This window comes from Triturus cristatus, chromosome 3_2 (assembly GCF_964204655.1).
Source record: "Triturus cristatus chromosome 3_2, aTriCri1.1, whole genome shotgun sequence".
Classification (NCBI taxonomy): Eukaryota; Metazoa; Chordata; class Amphibia; order Caudata; family Salamandridae; genus Triturus; species Triturus cristatus.
In genome coordinates, this window is record NC_140584.1 from 1,098,195,538 (window position 1) to 1,098,214,840 (window position 19,303).

A 19,303-nucleotide genomic window follows, 5' to 3' on the forward strand; every position below is an offset into this window, starting at 1 on the left:
AAGGATTACAAGCCATGGAAAAGCATAGCAAGACAAAAGCCAAATAATTATAACCAAGAAAGGTGTGGTATTTGCCTGACATGATGCAACATGTCAGCTGACTTGTTCATATGGAACCCTTAGGTGCTCTGGAATCTTTATCCTGAAAGACTCTGTTGCTAAGTGTAAGGAGAGTCAGTTATCTCTGGAGTGCCTTGTGGATAGGACGTTGTTATATGAGGATCTCCAATAAAGAAGATAACCTCTAACATCACTCTGCCTCCTGTGTACTTCCTTACACTGGCGACGAGCAAAAGAACTACGGACCCAGGGAAATAAGGCCATTTCTTCCACAAGTAAGAAGACCCGAAAGGACATTTCTTCTACAACTAAGAAGACCTGTGTCAACAACAAAACGTCCTGACACAACTCTGCTTCAACCTGAGACCAAAAGGTACTGTGCGCGCTTTGTTTTCCCCAAGATAAGTGTGTAAACTTTTGTGTGCTTTCCATCCTTTCTTCATTTCGCTGCCTTTCCCCACGCTTTGAAAACACATGCTTTGCTTCTCCGTCGCACTACCGGCACCCTCCTTGCTCAACGGACGGCGCCTCGCTTTATCTCACATTTCTTCATAAACTTCTACAAAATTACTACAAACTTGAGACTGTGACTTTGTGGGATCTTTTAAACGCGCAACGTTACCTACGCGTGGCTCCTGCAGCCTGCGTTCGTCAGAGCTTCTCCATTCTCCAAGGTGACATCATCGTTGGACCCGCACCCAACACACAACGCGCTACGGAGCTCATCAGCGGTTAGGTTTCTTTTCAAAAATTTAAATGGGACAGGCTAAACTGTGTCTATGCTCTTGGAACTTTTGTGGTCTTAATGATGCTAAGAAAAGGGCCTTGTTCTCCAAAATCGTTCATGCTATGCAAATAGAAGTACTCTGTCTACAAGAGACACATACGCCTTGGGATAAAATCCCTGGCTATGATTTAATTGGCTGCTCCCGACAGACTTCTATGATTAGAGGGGTGGCCATATTGTTGAAACGGGGGGTGGGATTTTGTAATAAAACTTGTCAGGATAGTGCGGGTAGATGGGTAATAGCTGAATTAGTGGTTAATAAAAGATCTTTAACCATCTGCACTATCTATGGCACAAATTTAGACGATCCGGAAGTGCTAAACCATATGAATCTAGAGTTAGCGTCATGGCCAAATCCTATTTGCATTTGTGGAGATATGAATATTAATCTGTCTGGGGATTTCAATTTAGCTGGTGGTCAAAAATATCTGGGCAGGAAACCCAGGGTCTTTAGGGCTCTGCAAGCATTAATTCAAGAACATTGCTTGACTGATCTTTGGTACCAGCATAATAAAGATCAAGACGGCTACACATTCTATTCCGCCCCCCACAATGAAATTGTTCGCCTCGACTATTTTTTTATGTCGGACCAGCTAGCAGAAGCAGCTTCTATTTCTGCTCCCCCAAGAATTTTGTCTGACCATAATCCTTTGATTGTAGAATGTCCCTTTTCTTGTAGGGCTAATGTCCCTAGGACCTGGACATTTGAAAGGAAATTATTATTGGAGCCGGCTTATCAGGATCATATGAGGAGGTGGCTAACTGAGTTTTTAAATATTAATAGGGGCACCACCTCCAACAGTGTAGTCTGGGATAGGCTTAAGGCTGCAGTACGTGGGGAGACCAAGAGCTTTGCTGCCTTTCGATGGAAAACTGCACAGGAGCAAATTAAGGGGCGTATCAAGGAGCTTGGGGCGGCAGAAAGGGAATAAACATGTACGATTAAGGAGGGTCTCGATATAACTCAAAATCAGCAATCTGTTGCCATAATTATATCCAAACTTCTGGAATTTTTTCGGCAGGACCTGGCAGCCAAATACCTGCAGTATCGCTCAATGATCTATGAATTTGGGGGTAAATCTGGCAGAGTTCTAGCGAAACGGCTTCAGCAGAAGAACTTGGCTAACCGTATCACTAGAATTCAAGACCATCAGGGTTTTGTTAATGATACACCAGAGGCTGTCATGGGCGTTTTTCAGGAGTTCTACACCATACTCTATACAGATGAGAATCCTGGCTCTGAAACCGAACTCAATGCCTGGTATTTCTTTCAGGATATCGATACCCTACAGGTCACTACTCAGCAGAACGAAGATCTGTCTGCCCCCATAGAGTGGGAGGAGGTTGAGCTGGCAATTAACTCACTAGCCAATGGCAAGGCCGCGGGCCCTCATGCCATTCCACTGGAATTTTACAGGGCCTTTTGCCTGGAGATTCGACAGGATATTTTATCAGTTTTCAGGGCGGCACAGGCATAAGAGACTGCACAGAGTGTATTGCTTGTGATAAGACTTACATGACTAGAGTACATCCAATGGTTATACGTGAAGTACCCACACGATGTTGGCAACATGTAGCCTTAGATCTTTTGGGGACGATCACTATTCAAACGGGTCAGTATTACGTCCTTGTATTGGTCGATATGTACTCAAGATGGCCTGAAGTTAAAGTGACACAGAGTATAGAAACTAGGGACGTTACTAAGTTCCTAGAAGACATGTTTTACAGAGAGGTCCTTCCAGAATCTATGTTGACTGACAATGGCGTTCAACTTGAGTCAAAAGAGATGGAAGAGTTTTTGACAAAAAGATCAGACACAAGCGTTGTTCTCTCTATCATCCCGAGTGTAATGGAATGGTAGAGAGGTTCAACCGCATGCTAAAGGAGTCAATTCAGCTGGCTAATGATCAGGGCAGAGACTGTAGTTCTAGTATAATGGAAAGAGTGATGGTTTACCGCTTGACCCCCCCACTCGACCATAGGGAAAATACCTTTCGAATTGTTTAGGGGCCACACTCCTAACACTCAAATGTTCCAATCTTGGATGAGGGAGAAAGGTGTTGTGAATGAAGATTTCAGGGATGCTCAATGGGAGGCTAATCAGGAACTCAAGTCAGCCAAGAGAAAAGCTAACTTTGATACTAGACTTGCTGTTTCTCGCACGAAGGTATGTGTGGGAGATAAGGTGAAGGTACGTTATCCTCAGAAGTCTCCTGGTGTGAAATTCTCTCCGCCTTTTAAGGTGATGAAGCTGTTTCGTAATACTGTGAAACTTGATGATGGGCGCATATGGAATTTGGGTAGGATTGCCCTCATGTGTTCTGGTAACTGCATTAAACATGATGCTCTTGATGTTCCCTCCAAGGATGTCTCTCCCTTATGCAGAAGCTCCCGCATATGTAAAACTCCTGTGTCCCTACATGATTTCATTTTATGCTAATTATATTATGTTAATTATACCTTATGTTCTTAGCTCACATAAACTGTTGTGCTTCTATATGAACTGATTATTTCATATGTTCTTGCTTTAGGTGTCCAGGGAAGGTGTGTAGTATTTGCCTTACATGTTGCAACATGTCAGCTGACTTGTTCATATGGAACCCTTCAGGCCCTGGAATGTTTATCCTGAAAGACTCTGTTGCTAAGTGTAAGGGGAGTAAGTTATCTCTGGGGTACCTTGTGGATAGGACGTTGTTGTATGAGGATCACTCTGCCTCCTGTGTACTTCCTTACAAAAGGTCTTCAGGAAAACCTGGTGGTAGTGAAGGATGTTCACACTTAGGGGTGTGAAATTGGAGGAGGTCAGCACCTTCCCTTACTTGGACACAACTCTTTCTAGCAATAGAAGCTGAAGGAATATGTCAGCAAGGCAATTGAGAAATTGAAAGCATCACTCAATGTCATCTTCCAATTTGCACATTCACATAAAAAAATATTCTCGCAATAAATCAATAAAACAGTCCAGGGTAAAGTTGGTAGGCAAATTACATAAAGGGATCCAACAACGGGTAATGGATATATCTGCATTCGGAATCAGCCCATTACAGAAACTTTAAACTTCTACTCCAACTTCTGGAAGGCTTTCCTGCTATTGTGCAGTAGTGCGTTGTCGGCTGTAGTTCAATCCTGGGCAAATGTTGACCGTCAGACTTATAATACGCTTTGAAAAGCCTGAAGTGAACAACAAACCTAATAGTTAACAAAGTATTGAAGCAGCATTCCCACATGTACTCAGAGTCCAAATTCATATCGGCCTGGAAACAGGAAGCATCACTTTTAGCCATCAATTCTGCAAACATTGAGCAAACACTAGTAACTTTGTCCATGAAAGGTGCATACTCCATTGTGTGGAAAACAAATCGATCACTGATACCCAAAAATGCAGGCCTTAGACAAGGTTGACAAGTCCTTAGGAGACCAAGTTATTTGCTTTGGCAAAAAGTGGAAGACTACTGAGAAAAAGATATCTGACCCCCAGAGTCAGTTGGGTAGGTTTCCAGAAAAAATACTTTTCTGACTTCATACTGAGATGTCCAAACTGTTCTGAAATATGAGAAAAGCAATTGTACAAGCTACGTCTGAAGAACATCTGTAGGTAGAGGATGAGTTTGTGTTTTACCTACCCTTGGAGAATTGTGATGCACAACATGATTGATGGCCCAATACCTGAAAAGGAGTTGGACAATATGAGGAAACAAAAATAATTACTAGACTAGTGATGTACCTTCAATAGGTCAAAAACGAGCCTGATGTTCGGCAGAACGCAACATGTTGTTTGGAGTGTATACAACGGTCACAACCACCTGCTCCCAACTGAAAAAAATTGTAACAGATCTCAGCTTCAACATGAATAAAAAATAAGGACCTTTGCAACATGGCAGCATCTGGGGGAGATGAACCTCCAAAAGCCTCAATAGCCCTCCTCTTCAACAGTCCTCCTACTGCTCCTTTATATTTTAATTATCTCTTATTTTTTTAATGTTATAATGAAAATATGTTTCTTTTTAATTTTTGTCCAAATGGCACACACGCCTAAAGCATTGAAATTAACATTTGTCAATTGTGTCCCTTTGTGGAGATTGAGTGATATATATCAACATTGTGCCCCACTCATAAATGTAGAGAACCACACAGTTAGGTCTCTTTACAATCATAAATTCAATCATGAAAAAAAGATTCTGACCGAAAAATACCTTTTTGCCTGCCATGAATCACAAAGTGATTCCTGGCTAGGGTAAAGGCATTTACTACTGCAGATTTCTCCACCAGGGGTGTGTTGAAATCTGCAGTAGTAAATCCCACTGATAGTTTGCCTTGTAGGAAAGCGGCTGCTCAATGCAATAGGGCTGAATTGGTTAAGGTGACAAGCCAGTGATAAAAACAGTAGGCCTTACCTTTGAGAAAGTCATGTGATACGCCACAAGTCTGACCTATTTATTGTGAACAGCTACAACAAGGGCAGCAAGTCTGACTTAGCCTGACTTATCCATTGTGATAAACATCTGTTAAAGTTAATAGGCCCATAAGGATGCCTTGGTTGTAGCCTGTGTTTATTTATTTATCTATTTATTTATATAGCGCCTGAATCGACCCCCGAAGTTGTATCTCTGCGCTATGGACAGGGCTGCAGGAAAAGCTACTGAACGGGATCAGAATAGGGTGGTCTTAAGGAGCTTCCTGAATTGGAAATAATCAGAACATTGTCTCAGATGAATAGGGAGCTGATTCCAGTAGAGAGGGCCATGGTGGGAGAAAGCCTTCCCACCCAACCTAGCTTTCCTGACTCGAGGTATCACAAGAAGAGTTTTGGTTCCTGAGCGGAGGGTCCTGGAAGGCACGTAGGGCCTGCATTTCTCAGCAAGATAGGAAGGACCAGTGTTGTGTAAGGCTTTGTGGACAGTGCAGCAGACTTTAAACTTTACCCGCTTATGCACTGTAAGGGTTGCCAGAATTTCCGCAGGAGCGTCAGGAACCTGATGAGAATACCTCAGCCTTCCCCAGCGGTCTTCCGACTCTATCAGACTCTAGAGATTCGGAAGACTCGCCAGGGGAAAACAGGGAAACAAAACAAGGGAAGGCGGGTTCGCACTTCAAATGGCTTAACTGGCGTCTGGGTCTGAAGAAATGGGACTCACACCTCGCTCACACCCTGTAAAATAAAGACTGTGTAAACACTAGGACATATGAACAACCCTCCAGTAGAACTCGACACTTGACCTCACCTACCCCTGTGTGGTGACTTCTAATCTGGTAGAGTGAAGGCGTCCAGGAATCTACTGTAATGTCCTACGTAAAGGAGAGCACAACGTTAGACAGGAGTAAGAACCACCACTGGAGTCCACTCTATTGCTTCCTACAGCTTACCCCCAGTAGTTCTGTTGAAGGACTATCGACTCCTCGGATTCTACTTTGCCTTGCGACCACTGTGGAGGGTAGGTGTTCTACTACGACATATATCACAACCTGTTAACACAATCAAGAGCCCCCCTGAGTTCCCCTTCTTATATATAGTAAACATTTATTGAAGAATAAAGCAGCGCATTGCGCTGTTACCGTGATTCTGTCGGAAGGAGAATCAGCACAGTGATCCACGCAAATATCCCAAGGGAGCGACTGGATACTTTTGTAATAGGAAATGGAATGGAAACACCCACACTAGTGTGTGCCACCCAAAAGAACACCACCAGGCTTTACGTATTTTGAATAACACCTGGCCAGTAGAATGAGCAAAGTTCGCCACTGGATTTGAGTGCCACAAGCAGGGAATAACGGGGGAAAAAGAGGATGGGAAGAACTGAAACAATATGTGCCGGAAAACGTGGAGCAGGGACCCCCCGGCATATAATGACAGCCAGTGCTTGGGATGTAGCACAGCTAGGGCGCTACAACAAAAAACGAGAACAGAAAGCCAGGAACGCTGGGGTAACCTCTCTCTCTCTGCAGGAAAGGGAAAGAGGCTATATCCGACCTGCTAGCTGTGGAATGGCTGAGGGCAGGACGAAACGCCGCGAATGAAGGAGAAAGCGGCAACGATACAGCCAGCCACCTTCGTTCGCGAGAATGAAGACGGAAACAGGAAATACTCGACCGGAAGTCAGGCAGCTATGCGATGGGACGGAACAGAATCTCGAAACAAGAACGCTAAGCGCGTTTACTTGCCTCGGGGTTCCTTAAATACTGCAGCGTCACGGAGCCGGGACCGCGGGGCATGACATGCACAGGGAGCCAATGGACATGATGAAGGAGAGGGAGGGAAGGGTTCTTGGGAGGGGCATTCAGGACCAGGGGCGCCGAGGTGTTCTGAACCACCTGCAATCTACATAGCGAGGACTCATTAGCTGAGACCAGGAGGACATTGCAGTAGTCCAGACGACTCAGTGTATTAATGCTTGTAAATGATTATTTTGTTATATGGAATCATAGTAAGATGGGTTTTGGTACTGGCTACCCCCTCCAAGAGTTCCTGGGGTTAGACAGCTTGTACACCAATAATCCTTATTAGGCCCTCTTAAGAGGGGTTGAATATTGTCTTACTAACTGACTGTTACATTTTACATATTTCCAATTTTATGACAGTTTGCCAGTACAGTAGGCCTGAATATGTTATGGATTTTGATTGTATTTATTTATAAAACTAAGAGAGAAGGCAGTCATTTCATAGTATAGCATTAGAAACTGCCTGATGTAGAGTTTGGCAGATAGATAATCTGTCACAAACATGCGCACTAGGCTGCACATTAGAAGAGCGAGGGTTGTTCCATGCAGCAGCCCCCGGCCTCCTAATGAGCGGCCAATATCACTGCTCAAGCCAATTCTGGCGCTGCTAGAGCAGGTTTCTTTATTGGCTGAGACGCATGCGGTACTTGCCAGGCCTCTCCGCAGTGAGCATTGTGAGGCACCGCGCGTGGGAGGCACTAACACGCAGTATGACCAATCACTGTCATGGCTTATTGTGAAGCCATGCAGTGATTGGGCATTTCTAGGTTGCTGGGCTGTTCAGCCAGCCTGCTGCTCCTTGTCAGTACCTCCTTCTCCCTTAGGGTGGGAGGGAGCCAGCGTGATGTCGGAGCCTCCTCGAATCAGACCACACCTCGTGTCCCGTGCTACTGCTTGGGTGTATTTGTCCCTCTGACCGCCGCGGGCCTTGATTGATTTCAAATTGATTTGATTAGATCACAAAGATCTGATCATCTGATCAAGTCGTCGTCGACCTGCAGTGCAGACTAGGATTCAGACAGTGTGTACTGAGTGCCAAACATGAAGTAATACTTTATGAAAACAGGCCCAGCACGCCTTATATTTAATGGCACATGCAGTTTTATAATGTAGCGTGAAATTTATCCAGCATAAAAGCAGTTGCATTAAATTAATGCAACTGGTTTTATGCTGGATAAAGTTTGCGCTACATTATAAAACTGCATGCCATTAAATATAATGCGTGTTGGGTATGTTATCATAACAATACATGGATTTTCATTTTCTTTTCCATGACTCCATTGTCTCTGAATGGACGTGATCACATGGATGTATACTGTAGCTTGTTGGCAAATACACGTATGGATACCAAATATTCACATGACTGCATTTTTGCCAGCCTATGTCACTCTTATTTGATTATAGTTGAAATAACTTCCTGTTTTACAGATCTTTGCAAATTTCGATCCAAAAACGTTATATGATTGTGAGTTCGCAACCCATACATTAGTAATGTGAAAAAAATTCAAACTGATATATGGAGAGCGAGGACATATACAAAGTGCATTATTATTATTGATCTCTGAAAATTAGTGTCTCGGCTCAATAGGCAGCACGCGGGCTTCTGTATTCAGAATGTCAGATACGTATGTACTGCAATAATGGAACATTAAAACTGCACCGGAACAGTAAGAGCCTTACATTCATCTCTTTAAAATAATAGTGCTCGTAAATGTACTTTTGGATATCATAGCACACATTCCAGTCCAGAAGGCAGCACAATGAAGTCTCAGACCCCCACTTTTAGGCGAACCGGAAGCCTGTCAAAGGGCTCTAAGTCATAAAGACATGCCCTGTCGCCTGAGGTAGCGCGCGGGCAGCGTGCCAGGGTACGTACAGACCAGAACAAATGTACTTCATAACCTTCGCAGGCACGGGGCGTGCGCGCGGGCATTCCAACCAACCGAATGTATTCCAACAGCACTTCAAAGCGGAAAGTTAAGGAAATAGATAAATAATGCATAGTGTTACATCACACCTCAGGAAATTCGAAAACAGTCAGTCTTAGGTCGGATCATTTAATACCAGCCACTGCCCGTCATTTGCAGGCTTCCCACCTCTGGCTAAGTGGCTCTCAGCCTGGGTCTCTGAGGGCCCCGGTACCAGGGCTGCCATAATTGCCAGCGGCAGCGGCAAGCAGTACATTTTTAGGTCTCGCCTACGCATGCGCTGCTTAGGAGGAGACCTCTTGAAATCGATTTGGTTTTGCACCCAAAAACGTGCACGCATTGCATTTCTTTCAATGGCAACGCGTGCATGTTTGCCGATTCCCTTGCTGGAGCCAGTTTTGAAACCAACTGTTAGCTCACTCCTGCAAGAGAAACAGACACAGGGCCCATCCTCTCTCCCCTCCCCCGGCTGCCTCCTCCTTTCCTCCTCAAACGTGTTTCTTCTGTGAACATATGGGGCCCGATTCACAGAACTAACTTAAGACAAAATTCTAAACTTACTACCATTTTGGTATTCACAGAAGGCACTTACTCATTTCGGTATTCACAGAAGTTAGGAGTCCTAACTTTACTACTCCTAAACTGAGAAAAAAACGAACTTTAAGACTTTTGGTATTCAAAGAAGGCATTTAGGAGTCCTAAAGTTAGGAGTCGTACCTTTACCACTCCTAAACTGAGAAAAATCCTAACTTTAAGACTTTCGGTATTCACAGAAGGCATTTAGGAGTCCTAAAGTTAGGAGTCCTAACTTTACTACTCCTAAACTGAGAAAAATCCTAACTTTAAGACTTTCGGTATTCACAGAAGGCATTTAGGAGTCCTAAAGTTAGGACTCCTAATTTCTGTGAATACCGAAATGAGTAAGTGCCTTCTGTGAATACCAAAATGAGTAAGTGCCTTCTGTAAATACCAAAATGGTAGTAAGTTTAGGATTTTGTCTTAAGTTAGTTCTGTGAATCAGGCCCATGAAGCCTTGCCCAGTAAGAAGATAATTTAAGTTTATTTCTTTTTTTTTTCATCGGGGTTCTGTTCTAGCGACTTCCTTGCACATTTGTAGGCATGGTCTTCACAATCCCCTGGGTGGATGGAACTGTGTGTGCCCATTCGATGATTTGCGTGGCAGTCATTAGGTTCGCATTGCCTTCTCGGTCCCTCTGTGATGTGGGGTATGCGTGGTAGGATATTTCCTTGGTTATGCCTTTCAGGCACATTTATCCCATCTTGGCATGGCGGTGTCGCGTCTTCTCTCGAGATCGCTTTGCCATAATATATGGGAGTACTGCAGGAACACACTCGCTTCGGGAATCATTTTGCAATGGAACCTGCTTCGGCAGAGGCAGGAGGGGTGGCGGGAGTGGCGAATCTTGGTTTTGGGCCCCCTTACATCGCTCATCAGAAGAGATTTTTTTTCTGCAGTACCAGGGTATAGAACCAGAGTCTCTTCCATTGCATGGTGCAGGATAGAGGGCTTTGTCCCACTAGTGGAACGATTTTGAATAACAATCCTTCCCTCGGTTTTTAATGAAGAGGTATCTATCCTATTGAAGCATTTTTGTAGGAATTTTCAACATCTGTCAGGTTGGATAACCTGATGGCTGGGCTGGCTTTAGTACAGAAAGCTTCAGGGGACTTTCGTCCTGTATTGGATCTGAAAGGGGTCAACAATTTAATTCCCCATCAAATCTTCAAGATGGTGACTTCACAAACAGTTTTGCCTCTACAGCATCTAGAGCACTTTCTGTGCTCCATCGACCTCAGGGATGCCTATCTCCACATGCCAGTACATTCGCATTCCCAACAAGCATTGGCATAGCCAATAGATCTCACCTTTGGGACCTTATAAGTGTTTAGCCATGCAACAGTTTATGTTGTTGCACCAAGGATATTGTGCTGCATAACTAAACACTTATAAGGTCCCAAAAGCGAGACCTATGGGCTATGCCAATGCTTGTTTATGATTGTAATCATCCTCCGCAGTCCTCGGGGAGGGGGCGCGGAGTGTGGCCGGCTATGGCCTAGGGGCGAGAGAGTGCGGATTCAGGAGGTGGGGAGCGGGTAGCATTAAGACAGCCTTGCGAGAGGTGGGATCAAGGCACGTTATTCCATTACTCACACATTCAAAGAGATACCTTCGAACTGTCCTCACTTTTTCACCAATAGCACTTTGCATTCTGTGAACTGTAGTTTTATGATAAAACTACAATTCACAGAAAGCAATGTTTCCACTACTTGGTAAAGTTTTATTGGTGAAACAGTTATGAAGATCTGACAGTGTTAGACCAGACAAAGGGTCACTGGGTAATTAGACACACATGTGCCTGCAGGTGTGGGAGTGTAAATGTGAGGACGTGGCAAAACAGTGGCATGGCACTTCTCCTGTACGTGCATAAAGTTGGACAATATCAGAGAGTATTTCTTGGACAGATAATATTGTTCAGGAGCCATGCAGAGGCCTCTTGCTCCAGAAAGTTGAAGTCTTCAGTTTGACCAAAAGCCAGCAGCCCAGACCGAGTTATGCAGCGGGATTCACAAAATTAAGTGGCAAGAAAACCAAATTATGCGGCATAATACGCGCAATTTTTTGTTATAGTCTTGGTGCATGAAAGTCCAGCACTGCACAGTGGAATGTAATCTTACTGCATGGCAGTTGAGGCTGAGTGTGCAAGCACCATACCTGCACGCTGTCGTTAACTGTGCACTGACACTGGCACCTAAGTGCTACCCGGCTCAGAGACAATCAAAGCTGATTGTCCAGTGATCCTTTATACATGGGCACTGTGACTGGCGCTAGTGCACACAGACCTTCTAAATTTCGCCATCGGAGTGTGCACTTTTAGAGCAGATGACGCAATGTCCAGACAGCATCACTTTTACAGAACTATATATTGAATCGTGTGCTTTCTAATGTGATATTTGAGCATCACTTATGCATAGGATGGTCCCCTGTGTACTAAATGCCTCCTACAACGTGTGCTTAGACAGAGCAGCAAATGTTCGGACAGGCGTATTTGGCTAATTCACAACTGTGCGCACGCTGTACTTGAATGCATGTTCTACAACATTGATTTTGTAATTTAGTCGATTAGTTTTTCGTGCACGTCACAACCAGAGTTGTCTCGAAGTGTGTTTCTTTGTGTGAGTATTACCACTGCGGTTCTGATACCCATTGTGAGGTCTAAAGTCCTTTCATAATAGTTAATATTATTAGGAAGCAGGGTGCTGCCAGTGAAGCAGGGCCAGGGTCTGTGGTCCAGGGCTAGTTTTACAACTGTGCATTGAAATCATCATTTTAAACCTCATAATGTAAACCATTTGAAGGTTGAGGGGCACTGGCTCATCTGTGAGAGGACGTCTTTGTTTGGTTGACTAAATGTTTATATTTTTATTTTCAGCACCTGGTAAAGCCTGACAACAAGCATTTTTCTAATTTGTGGGCAATTTTTGGGCAAAGAACAAGAGGCCCCAACCTCCCTTGCTGCTTTTTCACCCCTACAACCCAGCAAACACCAGTGTTAAAGGTAAGGAAAGTGATGCTATATTTTTTTACTTTGGAGTTAGACCTATGTATGTGGTCACTCTACATGGTGGGTGGGGTGGGTGCACATCGATATCAATCTGAGGCATGGAACTGTGTAATCAATATTAAAAGATAGATTTGAATGTTGAGAGTTCCATCGAAGACAATGAATTGGCTCAGGGATTATAAGGGCGGGCGTAAGCCTTCTTCTCCCTTAATTTTGAACATTGTACCCTCAGTGGATGGAATTTTCTAATAGCCTTATAGCCCTGTGCTGTGGGCTACAACGGTTGTTAAAGGCACCATCTATCCCTTGCTTTGTTATAGGCCCTCGAGCAGTGTCTGTTTCAGTGCGTTCAGCAACCAGTATGGCACACAGAGGCAGCAGGCAGCAAGGCTGTATTTTTAGCAGTCATGTTGTGCAAAGAGGAACTGTTGGAGATTTATTGTGATAATGCACAAGATATGTATTTATACTGAAATTTTAAATTATTCCACCAAACCTTATACATTGTACTTTGGTTATTGACAGGTTACTTTAGTATTGGTAAGACAGCATCAGCATGAATATAGTACTACTACTTGCAAGGACATTCTTTGGACTGAGACTTGAAGAGAAACTAAATATAATGCAATTAGGACCTGATCGGCCCGACCTAAAACTAGGGACTGGGAATGTTGGGAGACACACCAATTGAGCACCACATAAACAACACATACTGCGAAACAATACAAAAACACAATGAAGCAGTTGATCGGAATAGACACGTATTATCAAAAATAATTGATTGCATTCGTTGCTGTGGTGCTTTTGAACAGGCATTGGGAGGCCATGATGAATCTGAAAGTTCCTCAAATCCTGGAATATCCAGAGGCCTTGTGGATTTAATATCAAGCACAGACAAGGAAATGGAAGCACATTTAGCATGTGCTACAGTCTTTAAGGGCACCTCTAAAATGATACAAAAGGAACTCCTTGAGTATATGGCAACAATTATGAGAAGCCATATTGTCCCAACAGGTGCAAAACACAGACTTTGTGGCTATTCAGGCTGATGACACCACTGATGTGGCCACAAAAACACAGTCTGTATTAGTCTTTCGGTACCTTGATGACAGTAAAGTTGTGGAGAGGTTCTATGGTTTTACACATTAAAGAGACTCTAGTGCAGAAACCATTACTTCAGCTATACCGTGTGAACTGAACTTGATTTTTCCAGAGCTGCCTCAAAAACAAAACATTTTGCACAAAGCTATGATGGTGTGTCCGTAATGAGTGGAAGCCTTGGTGGATTACAGAAAATAATTAGAGATGTGTCCCCTAATGATCATTATGTGCACTGTTATGCCCACCAACTTAATCTTATTATGCAACAGGCAGTATCAAAGATCTCCGAGGCACACATTTTCTTTTTGGGTGTAGGAGGCTTAGCAGCATTCTTCTTGCGTTCCCCCAAAAGAACGGCAGTACTCAAGGAGATTGTGGCCAAAAGGCTTCCAAGGGGACCCTCAAATCGTTGGAACTTTAACATACGTACAATCAACCTAATATATCAACATGGGGATGATCTTGAGAAATGTTTTGACGCCATAGAAGCCAATAAGGACTTTGAATTCAAAAGTCAGAATGAAGCCCTTGGTTTTGCTAGTACACTACAAGAGAGAGAGTTTCAGTTCTTACTTTTTTTCTTTCACGACATAATGACGCATGTCGACAATTTGTACAACCAGTTACAAAAACGAGAAAGACATACTATCTTTGTGCAAGGTGCTACCAGTCTGTTTTTCACCAGCATGAGCAAATGAGAGTTGGGGATGACAATTTAGACAGCAGACTGCTAAAGGATTCCACTTTTTCAAACCGCAGGAAAAACATCAGCAGTCTGGTCCGAATTGCAAAGGAGATATGTGACATTATAATTGTGCATGCACAAGAACGTTTTTCTTTTACAAAACATTTGGTGAGTGCCGCATTATTGCAAAGTGAACACTTTGCAAAATATGATCAATTCTTCCCTGAGAAAGGTCTGTCTGAGGCTGTGGAAGCTTATCCTATGCTCAAAAAAGAGGACCTGAAAACTGAGTTGTACGGAATGAGTGTATACCGGCAGGCCACTGGTGCCATTTATTATTTGCTGGCTTTAATTCAGAAACTTAATATGGAAAAGTCACTTACAGAGACAGTGGCTTTACTAAAAATAGTCATTATCACTCCTATGACAACAGCAGAGTTGGAATGATGTTTTCCACTTTAAACAGAATTAAGACAGAATGTTTTAGCAATGCTCTCTATAGAGAGAGACCTAGTTAAAAGAATCCCAGACTCTAACGTTCAAGTTATTGCGAACTTCGCTGCTATTAAAGACAGACGTGCAGATTTTGTCTACAAAAAGGGAATCATTTGTTAATCCTAACATTTCTTGAACAGTTTGTGCCATTTCTTGAATGCTGCTCGTTTGTGACCTGCTCAGTTGTTTCTTATCTGCTGTACAGATATTGGAGACACTGATATTAATGGTGTATAACGTAGTATGCCTAAATTCAATCTGTTTAATTTTCACTTTATGGTTGGTTTCTCTCAATGAGACGTACAGTGCCTTGTAGGGTGTCCTAATACCTGTTAACGTTTATTGCTTGCTGTCTCATGTTCAGTCCAATAAATCAAACTAGCTTGTATTTCCTCAATATACGTAATTTCTAAAGATGTCAATAAATAAAGAAATATGTGAGGTACTCAGCATTGTGATTTATCACAAAGTCTGTAATAAAGATCTGTGGGTATATTGATAAGCAGCAACCTACATTATTTTATCATACAACATCTCTTTATTGATGTAATTGCTACACTTTCCCAATTGCTTTATTAACATTCTTGCTTTCTGAAATATCCTCAAAAATGCACCATTTTGGCCACTCTTTTTTCAAAATTTCCTTGGTGGGGGGAACCCCCACAAACCTCCCTTGATACATTCGGGCTTGTGTTGTGAGGCTATCAAGGGTGGAGTCACTCCTGTTATGAAAGACTGCTTCTTGGACAAAGAACAGGAAAGAGGAGTGGTTACTAAAAGCGGTCAGCTCAACAACAAAAACTTCAAAGACTGTGACACTAAGTCACATCTGTGGCTCAGAACTGTTTGCCAAAAGGGGCGCTTAAGTCTTCCAAAATTGACAAACACTAACTGTACATCACTGTGGAGAAGCGCAGCAAAACCTTTGCTTGTTGTGACCAGGACTGGGTTCTAAAGGTCTGCTAGACTACCCTCCTGGGTGAGGAGAAATCACCCAGGATAATTAAAACCACTGACCCTGGATCCTGGAGCACCCGCATCTGCCTGCCTGTTGAGAACAAAAGAGCCTGTGAGGAGGAGAGTTCCTGGAGGGAGTGAGGTCCAGTGGGGATCCAGTCAGGTGGATCTGTGAAGCAGAGTGTGGGATTCTGGTCCACGTTGGGACTGCCACACTAACTGGGCCACTATTTTGTATTCAGTAGAACATGACCCTCGTGTGCCAGGTGTGAGCCATGGTGAAGAGTAAGGGTTGGCACCCTAGTACATCACTGAGAATGAAGAGGGTCATCACCCTGTGCAGTGTTGTGAGCCGAAGAGGCTGGCACCTTAGGTCCTGCTGTTCGCAACCCCGTTTTCCAGGTGAGGCCCGCGGTGAAGATTGAAGGCTGTCCACCTAGTGCATTGCTTTGACAAGAAGAGGCCGTGGCCCTGTGCAGATGATGTGGCCCAAAGGGGCTGTCGCTCTATCGTCCGTTGTTCGCGACCCCCATCTGCCAGGTGGGGGCCACAGTGAAGAGAAATGGAGCTGCAAGCAACACTGAAGCACAGCGAGTTGCAACCAATGGCAGCAGAACATCGATCAAACAACCCAAACCTAGAAGCACCTGAGACAACTTGCTGAACTCAGGAAGACTTACCATATGACTGTAGTGTGGTAGATGTCTGCTGCCCTGCCTGAAGATTCGAGAATTCTGCTCACCGCCAGGCTGCTGATGCGTGCCTTGACCTTCCATACTTCCACTCCAGCGACAGCGAGTAACACTGATTACGAGGCCTCTGGTGCTCTGGCAGAACTTGCTCTGACTGAAGTGCTACAATGCTGAGATACTTTAACTTTTTAATAGGGGTAGGTAAACTCCGCTCTGCTAGCGGAGTTCATGGAGTTTCCCCCACTACGCGCTCCGCTTAGAGCATGGAGTTCAACAAAAACTCCACCAACTGCCGGCTCAGCGGAGTTTACTGGCATGCTTGCCAATCACCCCGTTTGACCACCCTAAAATGCTGTTCAGTGACATAGGGACTTCTTTGGTTTGATAACGTCCCAGTCCTTTCGTAAGCAAGGCTTGACTTGACCATTTTTTCAGACCTGGTTGAGCTTGTTTTCTGCCAGGGTGCTGTGCTGTCCTGGCGCTATCGGTAATGTTTCTGTCCCGGGAACCTGAGCAGTGTGCGAGGAGGACCTGAGCTCGGTGTCACCATTGTGTTTTAGTCAATGGTGGTACTACTAAATCTCTTCTTGGGGGACTACGTGGTGAATCTGGTCAACAGCTCCACACTGAAGCTGAGGAGGTGAGAGCCGAGAGGTGGGGCACATCGTGTGGGTGCACCACATCGCTCTTTATATCTGCTCTAGAGGACACTGTAAATGCCGAGACACAGTGTGTATGGAGAGACAAAGCATATACAGGCTCGTGTGTGTGTGTTTTGTTAGCTAGAGTACACTGTTTGTGAGTGGGTCAGTGTGTGTATATATTGGGATCCCTTAGGGAACAGACTAAATCGCTTGCTAGAACAGCCCCTTGTTCTTTGGGAATTGCTTCTTTTCATCCTTCGATTGGTCAAGTTTGCGTGTTCAACACGGATTGCACTTCTCTCATTTGCATAAATGTGAGTCCGGGGCACAAACGCATGATCATAGTAGCAGATAGGAAGAGTATCCATCAGCTAGATGTTTCTTAACCTTGGCATGACTCTTGAATCCTCTGGTTGTTGCCAATATGTGAAAGTGAGAATATTGTTTATTTCACTCAGAAAAGAGATGTATGCAGAGACACCCTGAATGTGTGTCTTCATTAATAAGAAAAACATACTTTTTTAATCGCACTCAATGTAAAATGATTCACCCCCCGACTGGCTTCTTATAAATTGTAGATTTTCATTTTTTGCTGCAGGTCAGAATGCTAATGTGACAGAGGTTATATTACTTTCTTTGACGCCCAGGGAGTTGTGTTTGCCTGAGAGGGAAATAACATGATATATCAGGAAGATGATCAGGTCTCGTGCAGTGCAGTTTTATTCAGAATTGTTGAAAAATCCCGGAACAGGAACTTGACGTGCTTCGCAAGTTCAAGCTTACAGATTTAGGGGCAGATTTACAAGCTCCTTGCGCCACTTTTGCGTCACTTTTCCCATGTTAAAAGGGACGCAAAAGTGGCGCAAGGGGCTTGTAAATCTGCCCCTTAGTTTCCAGCAAACTGTGTTTGCAGTAATATAGCCATATTGGTTGGGTGGTCATAATGCAGACAAAATGCACATTACATTAGGACTGGAAATCTGTTTCGCCATGAACCTCCTTTGATTTTCTTCCCAGTCTGATTGGTTGGGCTGTGGTCTGTTGTTTACAATCCCAAGTGACTACAAACTTCCTTCTCAAAGACTCTTTCTCCTGGGAAATGCAATAAACGAGTGTGCGCTAGCCCACCACTGTCCATGCTCGACAGGTAGGAGAGACAGCTCCTGAGGGGCCGATTCCCAGAACTAACTTAAGACAAAATCCTAAACTTACTACTTTTGGTATTCACAGAAGTTAGGATTTTGTCGTAAGTTTGTCTTAAGCCAGACTTAAGACAGACTTAAGACAGACTTAAGACAAACTTAAGACAAACTCCTAACTTAAGTCTGTCTTAAGTCTGTCTTAAGGCTGTCTTAAGTTTGTCTTAAGTCTGTCTTAAGTCTGTCTTAAGTCTGTCGTAAGTTTGTTAAGACAAATTTAATACAAAATCCTAACTTCTGTGAATACCAAAAGTAGTAAGTTTAGGATTTTGTCTTAAGTTAGTTCTGTGAATCGGGCCCTCAGTTCTGAACGTGTCCCACCCTGCTCAGCAGGAGTTTCTCACTGCACTGTTAGACAGGGAGCTCATCTGAGGCATGGAAAGCCGGGTGGTGTGAAATCTGGTGTTGCAAAAAACAGTAAAGCGTAACTCCGCCTGCTCACGGAACTCTGCCGAATTCGGCAGAGTTTTCTGATAACTCAGCAAAATTCCGCAGAGTGAAACTTTACGAGATCAGCCCAGGCCTACTTTTAAAAAGCCAATGATGAAATTGTAAAACTGCTATTTACTCGCGTAGCCTAGCCTGAATGTTGCCTCATGTAAATGGAGAATAAACAGAGGGCCTGATTCACAGAACTAACTTAAGACAAAATCCTAAACTTACTACCATTTTCGTATTCACAGAAGGCACTTACTCATTTTGGTATTCACAGAAGACACTTACTCACTTCGGTATTCACAGAAGTTAGGAGTCCTAACTTTAGGACTCCTAAAGGCCTTCTGTGAATAATGAAAGTCTTAAAATTAGGATTTTTCTCAGTTTAGCAGTCCTAAAGTTAGGACTCCTAACTTTACGACTACTAAACTGAGAAAAATCCTAATTTTAAGGTTTTCAGGAATTCACAGAAGGCATTTAGGAGCCCTAAAGTTAGGAGTCCTAACTTTACTACTTCTAA

The 19,303-nt window shown here is 43.7% G+C and overlaps 1 protein-coding gene across 2 annotated transcripts in view; it reads left to right on the forward strand.

Moving 5' to 3' along the window:
* Positions 1–19,303, forward strand: part of LOC146859200 (uncharacterized) — a 70,008-nt gene that overhangs the window by 16,994 nt on the left and 33,711 nt on the right. For both annotated transcript variants that reach the window (XR_014979748.1, XM_085646944.1), the window contains exon 2: positions 12,444–12,569. Coding sequence is in view for 1 of the 2 variants with exons in the window: in XM_085646944.1 (XP_085503070.1) it covers positions 12,444–12,569 (126 nt within the window). In the remaining variant the exon portion in view is untranslated. The remainder of the gene's footprint in view (positions 1–12,443; positions 12,570–19,303) is intronic.